The sequence below is a fragment of the Oncorhynchus tshawytscha genome, linkage group LG06 (genome assembly GCF_018296145.1).
Source record: "Oncorhynchus tshawytscha isolate Ot180627B linkage group LG06, Otsh_v2.0, whole genome shotgun sequence".
Taxonomy (NCBI): domain Eukaryota; kingdom Metazoa; phylum Chordata; class Actinopteri; order Salmoniformes; family Salmonidae; genus Oncorhynchus; species Oncorhynchus tshawytscha.
In genome coordinates, this window is record NC_056434.1 from 42,161,319 (window position 1) to 42,179,215 (window position 17,897).

The 17,897-nt window shown below is 39.1% G+C and overlaps 1 protein-coding gene across 2 annotated transcripts in view; it reads left to right on the top strand.

Moving 5' to 3' along the window:
* si:ch211-1e14.1 (UPF0606 protein KIAA1549) overlaps positions 1 to 17,897 on the top strand; it is an 87,594-nt gene that overhangs the window by 40,091 nt on the left and 29,606 nt on the right. For both annotated transcript variants that reach the window (XM_024423871.2, XM_024423872.2), the window contains exons 3-10: positions 2 to 2,320; positions 2,597 to 2,685; positions 4,939 to 5,098; positions 5,230 to 5,360; positions 10,690 to 10,870; positions 11,081 to 11,140; positions 11,489 to 11,634; positions 13,735 to 13,912. In XM_024423871.2, coding sequence (XP_024279639.1) covers positions 2 to 2,320; positions 2,597 to 2,685; positions 4,939 to 5,098; positions 5,230 to 5,360; positions 10,690 to 10,870; positions 11,081 to 11,140; positions 11,489 to 11,634; positions 13,735 to 13,912 — 3,264 coding nt within the window. The remainder of the gene's footprint in view (position 1; positions 2,321 to 2,596; positions 2,686 to 4,938; positions 5,099 to 5,229; positions 5,361 to 10,689; positions 10,871 to 11,080; positions 11,141 to 11,488; positions 11,635 to 13,734; positions 13,913 to 17,897) is intronic.

A 17,897-nucleotide genomic window follows, 5' to 3' on the forward strand; every position in this document is an offset into this window, starting at 1 on the left:
GTGGACTGTTCTTCGTTGGATCCCACCGTGTTGGATGAGTTTCGGGAAGAAGCACCAAGCTGGACTGAATCACCCTCAGCCTTATTTGTTTCACACACTGAGGCCTCTGAGCACCCAGATGACACTACAACTACAGCTCTCCCTTCACCTGGTCACCTACCACCTGAATCTACACTAACACTTACTCAATGGGGTATTTCAGCTTCTCAAAACTCCAAATCATTGACTTCTAGAGATCCCCTCCCCATTGGTCCAGACCCTCTCTCCACTCCCACTTTAAGCTCCTCAGAGCCTGTGGTTGGCCTTCAGCAACAACCTAAAGGCCCTACCAGACTTTCAAGGGAGCTGAAGCTCTATGGTCCTGACTCAACCATGGCAATTTTCTCTCCAACCCTTGTTACAGTACCACACCAGAAACCTCTCGGACCACAGTCCAACAAATCCACAACACCCTTGAACTTCTCTACAGCCACCAGTTGGACTACATTGGTACAGTTCATTGTCCCAAACTCTAATGAGAGAGCTCCAGATGAACCTCCATTATTATCCCCCAGCAACCAGCAAGACGCATCAAAACAGACAACCCCTGCATTTATGACATCACTTCCTGTTGGACCCCTCGGCCAGCCTAGACCGCCTGTTGACGATCTGGTAGATGTGGAAGCCCAGTCAGACCAAGCCAGGCCAGAGTCTAAACCTAATCCAGACATGTCCCAGAGTTTAAGCGATCTCTTGCTGGTTCCCAAACTGCCCCTTGATCCCTCAAGTAGGTTAATCTATCTGGATCAACTTCGTCCCAGCAGTGAGCTCATGCAGAAGGGCGATGCTGCTCAGGATATCCACATGCTCCCGAAACCATCACCTGAGATGCAGCTGGCTCCCAGCTACGTGCCTTTTCTGAACCCTCACACCACGTCATTCTCGTCCGAGCCCACCATGGTCCCTCCTGAGGACTTCTTCCCCACCAACACCATGGTGGTGGATTGGGGCTCCGGAGACTACCCGGAGACTGCGTCCTACATGGGCTTGGAAAGGGACGACTTCTCCCTGGTCACCAATCTGCCCACGGACATGTACGACCTGGAGGACTCCAACGCGGAAAGCTACGACACCTCCTTCCCCTCCAGGGTCGGCGTGTCCTTCTCCTCGATGCGTCACATGACATCTTCACTTAGTCTCACAACAGCGGCTTACAGCTCTAGCGTCGGAAGTGTGGCCCCCACGTCCGTTCCTCTCCCCATCCATCCCTCTCCCAGTCACCCCACGCTAGCCTCAACACAAATACCAACACCTCAAGGGGATTTACCAGGAGGTTCAGATGTTGACTGGACAGATACCTTTATGGTTGAACCAACAGACCTCCTCTTACCAGACATGAATAGCCTGGAGTACTACACCATCCAGCTGACCAAGGATGACTCAGAAGAACACAGGGGCACTAACGTGACCACCACCTCCAGGCATTTCTCACTGATGTCCATCAGCACCACGCACATCGTGGCCACCAGCACCTTCACTGTGGACCTCAGCCACATGCTTACAGCCTTCTATGGAGTGGATGGAGTGGAGGTCCAGCCTTCTGATAACACTTCCTGGATCGAAGAGTCCTCCACTGATATCTCCAGCTCAGAGCCTCTGAATACGACCATAGCAAACACTATGGAGATGACTCCGCTGAATGTCTCAGTGCCATTCTTGGAGGCTTCAGTAGTGCCAACTCCCTCCATGGACCTCTTGTCCTCCCTGTGGGGTGTCACTGATCAGGTATCCGGTGAATGGACGAGCCCTGTGGCCACCTCCAGTGTCGGACTGGACAACAGCTCTGTCTTAGTGTCAGTGCAGCCTAGTGCTACTGCCTCGGAGACAGACATCCTGTGGTACGTCTCTCCCTCCGCCACAGAGACGGCCCTCCTCAGCACCTCTCCCGTAACTCCTGTGGTGACCACCTCTATCGCCTTCTCCCCATTTCCCGGCCAGACAGAATTACCCCCCAATGTCACCTCAGGCCCGACAGAACCAGCCACCAATGCCACCACCATCCCCCCGGTGTCAGTCATGGCTGACCAAGGCGTTGTTACTGATAGTCCTGTCACAGCAGTGACCAATGACAGCCAGACTACAGTTAGCGGTGTAGACATTTCCACAACTGATCCTGCCACCACCACCACCACTACTACTACCAGCATCGCTACTGAGGCCTCTACAACCACCACTCTGGCCACCACCACTACCCTCCTAACTACTACTAAGAGCCCACCTACAACCATAGGCCGCCAGTACCTCTGTAACGTCACCAAGCCTGTGTACTTTGTTGAAGTCGGTAAGTTGTATTACCTCTGTCGTATTAATATACTTTTTTAATGCAGCAACATGATGTGGAATGTCACCCTAATCAATGTTGCTAAGATATAATCAAAAACTATGTCTTATCCATTTTAGTATGAAAGTCATGGTTTGTGATGTAATGTTTTGATAATATTGTCCACTAAATGAATCTATAACATCATTTATCAATGAGAGATGAGCTAATGTGAGATGAGATAATGATCTGATAATGAGATTTACTACCTATGTGTACTTCCATCTTCCTATGCAGGTTTTCCGCCTGGGGCCACTGTTGGATATGCCAAATCCCAGGTCCGAGATGTCCTGAAGACAGAATTCAATAAGTCAGTTGAACTGCAGGTACATTATTATGCAGCATGGGGCATTTTTATTGGGGTTTATTCTTCACTTCAATACCTCATGAAATGGGTCGAGATAAGAGTGAACTGAAAAAGCAGACTTTTTCTTCAGTCTTTACATAGATAAAGTTATGTTATGCAGTGCATCTGGAAAGTTTTCAGGCCCCTTGACTTTTTCCACATTTTTGTTACGTTACAGGCTTATTCTAAAATTGATGTAAATGTTTTTTTTTCTCATCAATCTACACCCCATAATTGACAAAGCAAAAAGTTACATTTAACATTTTTGCAAATGTATTACAAAGAAAACTACTGAAATATCACATTTGTAATAGGAATTCAGCCCATTACCTCATTGCTTTGTTAAAGCACCTTTGGCAGCGATTACAGCATCAAGTCTTCTTGGGTATGACTCTACAAGCTTGGCACACCTGTATTTGGGGAGTTTCTCCCATTCCTCTCTGCAGATCTTCTCAAGCTCTGTCAGGTTCGATGGGGAGCGTTGCTGCACAGCTATTTTCAGGTCTCTCCAGAGATGTTCGATCGGGTTCAAGTTCGGGATCTGTCTGGGCCACTCAAAGACATTCAGAGACGTGTCCCGAAGCCATTCCTGCCTTGTCTTGGCTGTGTGCTTAGGGTCTTTGTCCTGTTGGGAGGGGACCCTTTGCCCCAGTCTGAGGTCCTGAGCGCCCTGGAGCATGTTTTCGTCAAAGTTCTCTCTGTACTTTTCTCCGTTCATCTTTGCCTCGATCCTGACTATTCCCTGACACTCAAAAACCTCCCCACAGCATGATGCTGCCACCACCATGCTTCACCGCTTGGCATTCAATCCAAAGAGGTTTGAATTGGTTTCATCAGACCAGAGAATCCTGTTTCCCATGGTCTGAGAGTCTTTAGGTCCCTTTTGGCAAACTCCAAGCAGGCTGTCATGTGCCTTTTACTGAGGAGTGGCTTCCATCTGGCCACTCTACCATAAAAGCCTAAATGGTGGAGTGCTGCAGAGATGGTTGTCCTTCTGGAAGGTTCTCCCATCTCCACTGAGGAACTCTGGAGCTCTGTCAGAGTGACCGTCGGGTTCTTGGTCACCTCCCTGACCAAGGCCCTTCTCCCCCAATTGCTCAATCTTTTTTCATTTAAGAATGATGGAGGCCACTTTGTTTTGAGGAACTTTCAATGCTGCATTATTTTTTTGGTACCCTTCCCTAGATCTGTGTCTCGAAACTCTACGGACAGTTCCTTCAACCTCATAGCTTGGTTTTTGCTCTGACATGCACTGTCAACTGTGGGACATTATATAGACAGGGGTGTGCCTTTCCAAATCATGTCCAATCAATTGAATTTACCAAAGGTGGGCTCCAATCAAGTTGTAGAAACATCTCAAGGATGCTCAATGGAAACAGGTCACCTGAGCTCAATTTTGAGTCTCATAGCAAAGGGTCTGTCTGAATACTTATGTAAATAAGGTATCTGTTTTTTAATTTTTAATACATTTGTAAAAATGTTTAAAAACCTGTTTTCACTTTGTCGTTATGGGGTATTGTGTGTAGTTTGCTGAGTTTTATTTAATCAATCAATTTTAGAATAAGGCTGTAATGTAACAAAATGTGGAAAATGCCAAGGGGTCTTAATTCTTTCCAAAGGCACTGTATATAAATTAGTCCATAATCGTGGTCTGACATGACAACTAGGGCTGACCTCAAAGTGCTGGCACTGTTGTTAGCTTTACATTAGAAAGCGCAGGCTCCCTAAGAAACCGCCTAACAGCTGCAACATGCTCTGAGTTTAATCAAGCGATAGGGAGCTGCAGCAGTGGGTATGAGGCTGTTGTGTAATGGCCCAGGTCATGTGTGTGGGGGTATAGGGATGGGACGCACCAGGAAGGACAGCCCACTTCCTGTGGACTCTTAATCTCCAGGCTCTTTGATAAACAAACCACACTAATGACTAACTGCACACCCAACACTTCATGGCCCAGCAGAGAGGCAGTGACCTCAAGAAACTGTCTACCTTTTAAAGGTTTATATGCTGTACAGTGCAAAAGGAGACGGTAGTGTGCATACACATACAGTACCTCGTAGTTCATGGTGCCAGATCTGAATAAGAGATATTCAGCTGCACTTGGAGGATGATAGAAGTTGAAAGTAAGACAAAAAGAAAGACAGAGTTGAATTGAAAGAATACATCTAAACATTAAAATAACTCTTGCTAGGAAGAGAAATTATAATTGTGTTTTTTTTTCTGTGTCTTGGTAAAGGTTGCTAAGAATCCTCCAGACTTTGTGTTCCGGGCGGTGTCGGGTCCTGTGGTGTACACGGCCATATCAGTCATCAACGCCCTGCGCCAATCAAATCGAGGCTTCCTGTCCATCTCACACTACTGGAAGGTACCAGACCACCAGTACCAGGTCCACTCAGGTAAGAGCACTGTTTGGTATCGAACTATACAAGCTCCTTTTGAAATGGAGATTTGAATAGTGCATTCCCAGTACGTACTATGTTGTTAGTGTGTGTCTGAATGTAACTCTTCTCTTCTGTTTCCCATCCAGTGCTGCAGTTTGTGCCCAGGCACATTGACGTGCGCGTCTGCAACTTCAGCGAGCGCATTGAGAAAGGCCTGACCATGGCGTATGCCGAAGTGCGCCGGCGCTCACAGGAGTCCACAAACTTCACTGTGGATGTAAGTGGAGACTGACTGAATACAGTTTAGCTCTCCAGTCAACTAGAACAGAGTAGAGCTTCTTCTAATGCTCTGTTATCATTAGCAGTCATTTACTCCTTCCAAGGTTTTCAACCCTAGAGTCCAACGCCTTGGTACTGATTGTCTGGAATCACCCCTAATCGCAACCCATTTCTGTCAGGAACCCTTAGCTCACACATTTGTTATTTCTAAAGACCACTGGCCGTGTACTTTAGCTATGCTCTTACTGCGAGAGCCCGATAAGAGCAGCGTCTGCTGAAATAAGTCTGGAAGTGGAAAGGAAAAGAGAGAAAAGCTCTGATTTTCCAAGAGAGTCAGTTGGCTGAGGCCAAGAAAGTTAGAAACTAATTGGGTTACTGTGTGCAAATGCAGTACCTAGGCCCCGCAAACTCAACTCTGGACCCTGAAGCCAGTTCCGCTGCAGGTTTTAATTTTTCTCCTCTAATCAAGGACTGATTTAGACCTGGGTGCAATTAATTATCAGGTATAACAGAAAACCAGCTGGCTCTGTACCATGTAGGGTAAGAGTTGAATACCCCTGGCCTAGACTGCAGTCTTAATTGGTGGTGCTTGTTTGCTGACTTCGACAAACATAGACTGGGATTGCCTCTAACGATTGCACCAGCAGTAATCCGATTGCAGCTGCAGGGGCTTGCTTCGGATTGGAGAGAGAAAGAGAGGCAGGAGCTGCTCGACTTTTATATTACAATTGTTAAAGCTTGTGGAGCGACAGGGAGTAATGGTTGAAATGTATGGTTGCGTGACTGTGTGTGCTGCAATAATACAACCTAAGTGTTGGTCTCCGTCTCCAGCACACAAGTCTTTAGATCAGTGGTCACTCATTCAAGACCAAAATGACCAGCTTTGGTTTATTGAATCAGGTTTGATTCCACTATTAAAAGTATTCAGATGCTTGAGAAAGTGCTTATTTCGCTGTTCGGGTTTGCTGTTCTTGAATGTAGCAAACCATAAGGGTATGGAAAGTTTTCAGACACATACAGTTGAAGTCGGAAGTTTACATACACCTTAGCCAACTACATTTAAACTCAGTTTTTCACAATTCCTGATATTTAATCCTCGTAAAAATGCTCTGTCTTAGGTCAGTTAGAATCACCACTTTATTTTAAGAATATGAAATGTCAGAATAATAGTAGAGAGAATGATTTATTTCAGCTTTTATTTATTTCATCACATTCCCAGTGGGTCAGAAGTTTACATACACTCAATTAGTATTTGGTAGCATTGCCTTTAAATTGTTTAACTTGGGTCAAACGTTTCAGGTAGCCTTCCACAAGCTTCCCACAATTAGTTGGGTGAAATTTGGCCCATTCCACCTGACAGAGCTGGTGTAACTGAGTCAGGTTTGTAGGCCTCCTTGCTTGCACACACTTTTTCAGTTCTGCCCACACATTTTCTATAGGATTGAGGTCAGGGCTTTGTGATGGCTACTCCAATACCTTGACTTTGTTGTCCTTAAGCCATTTTCCACAACTTTGGTAGTGTGCTTGGGGTTATTGTTAATTTGGAAGACCCATTTGTGACCCACTTGTGACCAAGATGTCTTGAGATGTTGCTTCAATATACCCACATAAGTTTCCTGCCTCAGGATGCCATCTATTTTGTGAAGTGCACCTGTCCCTCCTGCAGCAAAGCACCCACACAACATGATGCTGCCCACCCCCGTGTTTCACGGTTAGGATGGTGTTCTTCTGCTTGCAAGCCTCCCCCTTTTCCCTCCAAACATAATTGATGGTCATTATGGCCAAACAGTTCTATTTTTGTTTCATCAGACCAGAGGACATTTCTCCAAAAAGTATGATATTTGTCCCCATGTGCAGTTGCAAACCGTAGTCTGGCTTTTTTTAATGGCGGTTTTGGAACAGTGGCTTCTTCCTTGCTGAGCGGCCTTTCAGGTTATGTTGATATAGGACTCATTTTACTGTGAATATAGATACTTTTGTACCCGTTTCCTCCAGCATCTTCCCAAGGTCCTTTGCTGTTGTTCTGGGATTGATTTGCACTTTTCGCACCAAAGTACGTTCATCTCTAGGAGACAGAACTCGTCTCCTTCCTGAGCGCTATGATGGCTGCATGGTCTCATGCTGTTTATACTTGCGTACTATTGTTTGTACAGATGAACATGGTACCTTCAGGCGTTTGGAAATTGCTCCCAAGGATGAACCAGACTTGTGGAGATCTATCATTTTTTTCTGAGGTCTTGGGTGATTTATTTTGATTTTCCCATGATGTGAAGCAAAGAGGCACTGAGTTTGACGGTAGGTCTTGAAATACATCCACAGGTACAGCTCCAATTGACTCAAATTATGTCAATTAACCTATCAGAAGCTTCTAAAGTCATGACAGAATTTTCTGGAATTTTCCAAGCTGTTTAAAGGCACAGTCAACTTAGTGTATATTAACTTCTGACCCACTGGAATTGTGATACAGTGAATTATAAGTGAAATAATCTGTCTGTAAACAATTGTTGGAAAAAATTACTTGTGTCATGCACAAAGTAGATGTCCTAACTGACTTCAAAACTATAGTTTGTGAACAAGAAATTTGTGGAGTGGTTGAAAAACGAGTTTTAATGACTCCAACCTAAGTGTGTGGAAACTTCCGACTTCAACTGTAGGTTTCATACTCAGGAAATTAACGGATTAGACTGGATAATAAATTAATATCTGGAGAACACCATTTTAATTATGCCTGGTCATTTAATTTTCAATTCACATTCAATTTCAATTCCGCAAATGAAATGAGATCAATCTGACCCAAGCTCTTCTGCTGTATATTCACACTGGTTGAATCTACGTTGTTTCCACGTCATTTCACTGAAATTACGTTAAAGGGTAACTCTCAACCCCAATTTCAGCCTTTGTCCAACCTCCTTCAAATGCCTTCAGGTGAGAAGTTGTGGGTGGGGGGAATTGCCCATATGTAGAGTCCTTTAGGTGCCTTATGGCAAACTCCAAGAGGACTGTCATGTGCCTTTTACTGAGGAGTGGCTTCCGTCAGACCAGTCTACCATAAAGGCCTGATTGGTGGAGTGCTTCAAGGATGGTTGTCCTTCTGGAAGATTCTCCCATCTCCACAGATGAACTCTGGAGCTCTGTCAGAGTGACCATCGGGTTCTTGGTCACCTCCCTGACCAAGGCCCTTCTCCCCCAATTGCTCAGTTTGGCCGGGCGGCCAGGTCTTGGTGGTTCCAAACTTCTTCCATTTAAGACTGATGGAGGCCACTGTGTTCTTGGGGACCTTCAATGCTGTAGAAATGTTTTGCTACACTTCCCCAGAGCTGTGCCTCGACACAATCCTGTCTCTGAGCTCTGCAGACAGTTCCCTCGACCTCATGGCTTGGTTTTTGCTCTGACATGCACTGTCAACTGTGGGACTTTATATAGACAGGTGTGTGCCTTTCCAAATCATGTCCAATCAATTGAATTTACCACAGGTGGTATCCAATCAAGTCTCCAATTTCAGTCTCATTGCAAAGGCTCTGAATACTCAGTCAGTTCCATAAATATTTGGACATTGACCAAGTTATTCTTATTTTAGATGTCTACCACAGCATATTGGAGTTGAATTAATTCAATAAAGTGTAGACTTTCAGCTTTATTTTTGACTAAAATGACATGTAACTGCCTGTAGCTCAGGACCTGAAGCAAGGATATGCATATTATTGATGCCATTTGTATGGAAACACTTTGAAGTTTGTGGAAATGTGAAATCAATGTTGGAGAATATAACACATTAGATCTGGTAAAAGATGCCAGGCCTTTACTGCAGCTGTCTTCAGTTCTTACTTGCTCTTGTGGTGTTTTGCTTTCAGTTTTGCCTTCAGCAAGTGAAATGCATGCTCAATTGGATTCAGGTCAAGTGATTGACTTGGCCATTGCAGAACATTATACTTATTTGCCTTTTAAAAAGTATTGGGTTGCTTTCGCAATATGCTTCGGGTCGTTGTCCATCTGCACTTTGAAGCACCGTCCAATGAGTTTTTAAGCATTTGGCTCAATTTGAGCAGATAATATAACCCTAAACACTTCAAAATTCATCATGCTGCTTTTGTCAGCAGTCACATCGTCAATATATACAAGGGAATCAGCTCCATTGGCAGCCATACATGCCCACGCCATAACACTACCTCCACCATGCTTCACAGATGAGGTGGTATGCTCTGATCATGAGCAGTTCTTCGCCATACTCTTCTCTTCCCGTCATTCTGGTACAAGTTGATCTTTGTCTCATCTGTCCATAGGCTGTTGTTCCAGAACTGTACAGGCTTTTCTAGATGTTGTTTGGCTAACTAATCTGCTCTTCCTGTTTTTGAGGCTTACCAATGGTTTACATCTTGTGGTAAACCGTCACTATTTACTCTGGTGAAGTCTTCTCTTGACTGTTGACTTTGACACAGATACGCCTGCCTCCTGGAGGGTGTTCTTGATCTGGCCAACTGTTGTGAAGGGGTTTTTCTTCACCAAGGAAATAATTATTCTGTCATCCACCACAGTTGTTATCCATGGTCTTCCAGGCCTTTTGGTGTTACTGAGCTCACCAGTGCGTTTTTTCTTTTTAAGAATGTATGAAATAGTTGATTTGGCCACACCTAATGTTTTTGCTATCTCTCTGATGGGTTTGTTTTGATTTGTCAGCCTAATGATGGCTTTCTTCACTGGCAGTGACAGCTCTTGGGAATTCATATTGAGGGTTAACAGCAACAGATTCCAAATGCAAATGTCACACTTGAAATCAACTCTTGACCTTTTATCTGCTTACTTGTAAATTCACTAATGAGGGAATAACACAAACCTGACCATGGAACAGCTGTGCAGCCAATTGTCCAATTACTTTTGGTCCTTTAATTTATAATTATATTAGTTTGTCCAATTACTAATGAGCCCCTAAAATTGGGGGGCTATGTATAAAAATGGTTGTAATTCCTACACTGTTCATACAATCATTTTGACAAAACCCTTAAATTAAAGATGAACGTCTACACTTAAAGCACATCTTGATTCCTTTCAAGTCCATTGTGGTGGCGTACAGAGACAAAATTATGCAAATTGTCTCACTGTCCAGATACTTATGAACCTGACTGTATGTAAATAAGGTATTTCTGTATTTCAATGTTAAATTTACATCTTTGCCCAGTATAAATAAATAAGTAAATGTGTGGCAAATTGCGAACATCACACTGCAGTGTATGCTCACATGGTTTATTGGTGACAGTCTCTTTTTACCATTTACTGAACTTTTGATATCCATCCCTAGCTCAAAGACGTGTGGATATGTCATATTTTCCTAGATTCTGAACATCACCATGAACCAGCCAAGTAGTCAGCAAAGGGAGCCGGTGGACGTGACCTTTGCGGTGCGTGGGGCCATAGGCTACCTGAAGGGGTCAGAGGTCAGCAACCACCTGAGGCTGCTCAACATGGTGGAATTCAGCTACTACCTGGGCTTCCCCGTGCTGCAGATCGCCGAGCGTGAGTCTATTATCATTGTCTAATGGATTGGGATTTTATGCCAAACGCCACTCCTGAGGGAAGTTCACTTGGGGAAAAATAAATATATTCTAATCAAATGTATTCTATTAGCCAATTTGCTTCACCTTCTATACACCTATTTTAACCTCAATAGAGAGTATTTTCAGGTTGTCTGTACTTGTCTGGTTTCCCTCTGTTCTTTCCCAATAGCTTTCCACTACCCGGAGTTGAACACCACCCAGTTGCTTCGCTCGTCTTGGGTTAGAACAGGTATGCTTCCCCTTGTCAACAACTCTGACATTAGGTCAGCGTTTACCAAACTCAGTCCTGGGGACCTCAAGGGGTGCATGTTTTGGTTGTTAGAATTATTTGTTCATTATTTGAATCTGCTGTGGGCAAAAACCAAAACGTGCACCTCTTGTGGTCCCAAGGACTGACTTTGGGAAACACTCCTTTAAATATTCCATCCAATCTAAATCTCAACTGCAGCAAGAGGATGGATTGAAAGACATACACATGTAGGGCCTATGTTCTGGCTGTGTGATAGGCTATGTGTTGGTTCTGTATTTCCTGTCCTGTGAGTGATATCATAACTCTCTGTTTCCTGTCCTTGACCAGTGTTGCTGGGTGTGCTGGATCAGGGGGTGGACGAGCGGACCTTCCAGGCCAAGATGGAACGTCGTGTGGCCCTGCTGCTAGGAGAAGTGCTGGGGGCGGCCAGGCGCACCAAGAGAGCCACCAGCGTGGCTAACCACAGTGTTCAGGTAACCACATCGGAGCAACTATACCCATCAAATTCTAATTTGGACCTTGAAGCCAGTTCACTGCTTTTTTCAATGTTCCCTTTACACCTGGGACACCAGGTAAGTGCAATTCATTATCAGGTAGAACAGATAACCAGCAGTACTCCGGACCTCATAGGGTAAGTTTTGAATACCCCTGCACTATACTATACACAGGTAGATGTGTGTGTACAGTTAGGTAACACCTTTTTTTCTAAAAGTGTACTGCTACTCAGAGACATTTATACAGAATAAGTCATGAACACACACACATACCACACACACACACACACGATGCATTACATTTGAGAACTCAAATTACAGTTATCTCGTGTTGTGCTTTACCATAACTCTAAGTACAGCAAGTACAGCTCTCCCCCTGTGGTAATAGCCCCTAGTCTAGGCTGCCCTAGGTACTGTGTTACTGAAGAGAGTAAGTCTGGGTCGTGTGTGATCTGACACAGAAATACAACCTGTGTTCCCTCAGCCAGCCTCTAATCCACATCCAGTCCCCAAGTTTATTAGAGTGGAATGATGAACAGTGTGTGGCCCCACCTGAACCACCCCCTTCCAAAACAAACACACACACACACACACACACACACACACACACACACACACACACACACACACACACACACACACACACACACACACACACACACACCTCCTGGGTTTATAATAACTCCAGCTGCCAGGCAGAGAGAGAATTAATAATTGATCTGCTATTAGCGACTGGTGCACACAGCAGTCGAGTAACGGGTCTTGAAAGAAAGACAATTTGACTTGGTGGTTGGTCTTTGAGTGGCTGGCGCTGTGATGAATACTGTAGGTGGAGTTGCCATGGATACTCTGGCCTATCCTGTCCCCTGAATGTTGTTAAGAGAGGGGAGTAGAGTAGAGCAGGTGCTGTGGAGCTCCACAAAAGGCCGAGCTTGATTAGTAAAGCAGTGGTGCTCTGGGTAGAAAAGACTACAAGCCCTTGATAATGAGTCTCACTGTTCCGATTCATAGAGAGCTCACCACAAGGAATAATATCCACTGAATTAGTAGGAAGGAAGCTTTTACCAGTTGATGTGACTAACACCGTATAGTCCACTCTGTTTGCAACCACATGCACCAATACCCTTCTACAGAGTATTGTTATGTTATTATTGGGTAATGGGGAAAGAAAAGTAGAGGCAGAATAGAAACCACATTTAAACCACTGGAAGCTAGTACCAGGCATTGTCGCTGCAGAGCTACACGTTTTATTGCATTACAATTTATTGTGTTACTAAGTGGGATTAAAATGTATTTAATTGTACTTTTTTGGTCGACAATTTACAAACAATACTCTAATGTCGAAGAGGAAGAAAAAGGCAAATATAGTAGTTTAGAAAAAGTATTCAGCTCCCTGAGTCAATACATTTTAGAAACACCTTTTGGCATCGGTTACAGCTGTGGGTCTTCATGGGTAAGTCTATAAGAGCTGTGCACACCTGGATTGTGCCATATTTGCCCATTATTCTTCTGAAAAAAAGGTCAGCCAAACACAAGGCTCTGCATTCAGGCCAAAAAGTTTATTCCTTTGCTGTGTTTTTATTGCAGTATTACTTTAGTGCTTGTTGCATACAGGATGCATGTTTTGGAATATTTTAATTCTGTATTTGTGTTCTTCTTTTCATTATTGCGGAGTCACTACAATGTTGATCCGTCCCCAGTTTTCACCCATCACAGCCATTGAACTCTGTAACTGTTTTAACATCACCGATGGCCTCATGGTAACATCCCTGACGCAGTCTCATTCCTGTCCTGCAGCTCAGTTCAAGGATGACTGTATCTTTGATGTCTCTGGATGGTTTAATACATGATCCACAGCAGAATGAATAACTTCAGCATGCTTAAAGATGTATTCTTTGTCTGATTTGTTATTGTAACCCATCTACCAATCACTGCCCTTTTCTTATGAGGCTTTCGAAAAGCTCACTGATCTTTGTTATTTGAATCTGTCTTTAAAATTCAATAGTTGACGCAGGGACCATACAGATGTTACATGTATGGGGTTAGTCATTCAAAAATCACACATCTTCCTCCCTTCAGATTGTGAGTACGACCAGGCTGGTGGGAGCGGAACACCCCCTGGAGATGGTGTACTTTGTGGAGGGTCCCAGCGGGGAGCGGCAGCCTGCAATCACTACAGCCAACCTGCTGAACCGTCTTGACGTGCAGAGGGCAGCCATCATACTGGGATACAGAGTGGAGGGCATCCTGGCTACACGTAAGTTCCAGGCCACAGCCTGGTCCCAGATCGCTTTATGCTGTCTTGCCAACTCCTATGGTCTTGACTATAGAGTATCTATCTAATCTAATCTATCTATCTAATATATCTAATCTAATCTATTTTTATCTATCTATCTATTTCATCTATCTAATCTATCTATATATTTTATCTATCTATCTTATCTATCCTATATATCTATCTATTTTATCTATCATATCTATTTTATCTATCCTATCTATCTATCATATCTATTTTATCTATCCTATCTAATCTATCTATCTAATCTATTTTATCTATCTTATCTATCTATTTTATCTATCTAATCTATTTAATCTATCGATCTTATCTATTTAATCTATCCCATCTATCTATTTTATCTATCTATCTATTTGATCTGTCTATCTATTTTATCTATCTAATCTATTTTATCTATCTATCTATTTTATCTATCCTATCTATCTTATCTATCTATTTGATCTATCCTATCTATTGTATCTATCTATCTTATCTATTTGATCTATCTTATCCATCTATTTTATCTATCTATCTATTTGATCTATTCTATCTCTATCGTATCTATCTATTTGATCTATCCTATCTATTTTATCTATCTTTTTTTATCTATCTATTTGATCTATCCCATCTATTTTATCTATCTATCTATTTTATCTATATATTTTATCTATCCTATTTTATCTATCTATTTTATCTATTTTATCTATCTATCTTATCTATTTTATCTATCCTATTTTATCTATCCTTCCTATTTTATCTATCCTATTTTATCTATCCTATTTTATCTATCTATTTTATCTATCCTATTTTATCTATCTATTTTATCTATCTATTTTATCTATCCTATTTTATCTATCCTATTTTATCTATCCTATTCTATTTTATCTATCCTATTTTATCTATCTATTTTATCTATCCTATTTTATCTATCTATTTTATCTATCCTATTTTATCTATCTATTTTATCTATCCTATTTTATCTATCCTATTTTATCTATCCTATTTTATCTATCTATTTTATCTATCTATTTTATCTATCTATTTTATCTATCTATTTTATCTATCTATTTTATCTATCTATCTATTTTATCTATCCTATTTTATCTATCTATTTTATCTATCCTATTTTATCTATCTATTTTATCTATCTATTTTATCTATCTATTTTATCTATCCCTATTTTATCTATCTATTTTATATCTATTTTATCTATCTATTTTATCTATCCTATTTTATCTATCTATTTTATCTATCCTATTTTATCTATCTATTTTATCTATCTATTTTATCTATCTATTTTATCTATCTATTTTATTATCTATTTTATCTATCCTATTTTATCTATCTGTCTATTTTATCTATCCTATCTATTTTATCTATCTATTTTATCTATCTATTTTATCTATCTATTTTATCTATCTATTTTATCTATCCTATTTTATCTATCCTATTTTATCTATCCTATTTTATCTATCCTATTTTATCTATCTATTTTATCTATCCTATTTGATCTATCTATTTTATCTATCCTATTTTATCTATCTATTTTATCTATCCTATTTTATCTATCCTATTTTATCTATCTATTTTATCTATCCTATTTTATCTATCTATTTTATCTATCCTATCTATTTTATCTATCTAGTTTATCTATCCTATTTTATCTATCTAGTTTATCTATCCTATTTTATCTATCTATTTTATCTATCTATTTTATCTATCCTTCCTATTTTATCTATCCTATTTTATCTATCTATTTTATCTATCTATTTTATCTATCCTATTTTATCTATCTATTTTATCTATCCTATTTTATCTATCCTATTTTATCTATCTATTTTATCTATCTATCTTTCTATTTTATCTATCCTATTTTATCTATCTATTTTATCTATCCTATTTTATCTATCCTATTTTATCTATCTATTTTATCTATCCTATCTATTTTATCTATCTATTTTATCTATCCTATCTATTTTATCTATCTATTTTATCTATCTATTTTATCTATCTATTTTATCTATCCTATTTTATCTATCTATTTTATCTATCTATTTTATCTATCTATTTTATCTATCTATTTTATCTATCCTATTTTATCTATCTATTTTATCTATCCTATTTTATCTATCTATTTTATCTATCCTATCTATTTTATCTATCTAGTTTATCTATCCTATTTTATCTATCTAGTTTATCTATCCTATTTTATCTAGCTATTTTATCTATTCTATTTTATCTATCCTATTTTATCTATCCTATTTTATCTATCTAGTTTATCTATCTATTTTATCTATCTATTTTATCTATCCTATTTTATCTATCCTATTTTATCTATCTATTTTATCTATCCTATCTATTTTATCTATCTAGTTTATCTATCCTATTTTATCTATCTAGTTTATCTATCCTATTTTATCTATCTATTTTATCTATCTATTTTATCTATCCTATTTTATCTATCCTATTTTATCTATCTATTTTATCTATCTAGTTTATCTATCTATTTTATCTATCTATTTTATCTATCCTATTTTATCTATCCTATTTTATCTATCTATTTTATCTATCCTATCTATTTTATCTATCTATTTTATCTATCCTATTTTATCTATCCTAGTTTATCTATCTATTTTATCTATCCTATCTATTTTATCTATCTAGTTTATCTATCCTATTTTATCTATCTATTTTATCTATCCTATTTTATCTATTTAGTTTATCTATTTAGTTTATCTATCTATTTTATCTATCTATTTTATCTATCTATTTTATCTATCTATTTTATCTATCTATTTTATCTATCTATTTTATCTATCCTATTTTATCTATCTATTTTATCTATCCTATTTTATCTATCTATTTTATCTATCCTATCTATTTTATCTATCTATTTTATCTATCCTATTTTATCTATCTATTTTATCTATCCTGTCTTTTATCTATCTATTTTATCTATCCTATTTTATCTATCCTGTCTATTTTATCTATCCTATTTTATCTATCCTATTTGATCTATCTATTTTATCTATCCTATTTTATCTATCTATTTTATCTATCCTATTTTATCTATCTATTTTATCTATCCTATTTTATCTATCCTGTCTATTTTATCTATCCTATTTTATCTATCCTATTTTATCTATCCTATTTTATCTATCTGTCTATTTTATCTATCCTATTTTATCTATCCTATTTTATCTATCTATTTTATCTATCCTATTTTATCTATCTATTTTATCTATCCTATTTTATCTATCCTATTTTATCTATCCTATTTTATCTATCCTATCCTATTTTATCTATCCTATTTTATCTATCCTATTTTATCTATCCTATTTTATCTATCCTATTTTATCTATCTATTTTATCTATCCTATTTTATCTATCCTATTTTATCTATCCTATTTTATCTATCCTATTTTATCTATCCTATTTTATCTATCCTATTTTATCTATCCTATTTTATCTATCCTATTTTATCTATCCTATTTTATCTATCCTGTCTATTTTATCTATCCTGTCTATTTTATCTATCCTATTTTATCTATCCTGTCTATTTTATCTATCTATTTTATCTATCCTATTTTATCTATCCTATTTTATCTATTCTATTTTATCTATCCTATTTTATCTATTCTATTTTATCTATCCTATTTTATCTATCCTATTTTATCTATCCTGTCTATTTTATCTATCCTGTCTATTTTATCTATCTATTTTATCTATCCTATTTTATCTATCTATTTTATCTATCCTATTTTATCTATCTATTTTATCTATCCTATTTTATCTATCTATTTTATCTATCCTATTTTATCTATCCTGTCTATTTTATCTATCCTATTTTATCTATCTATTTTATCTATCCTATTTTATCTATCCTGTCTATTTTATCTATCCTGTCTATTTGATCTATCTATTTTATCTATCTATTTTATCTATCCTATTTTATCTATCCTATTTT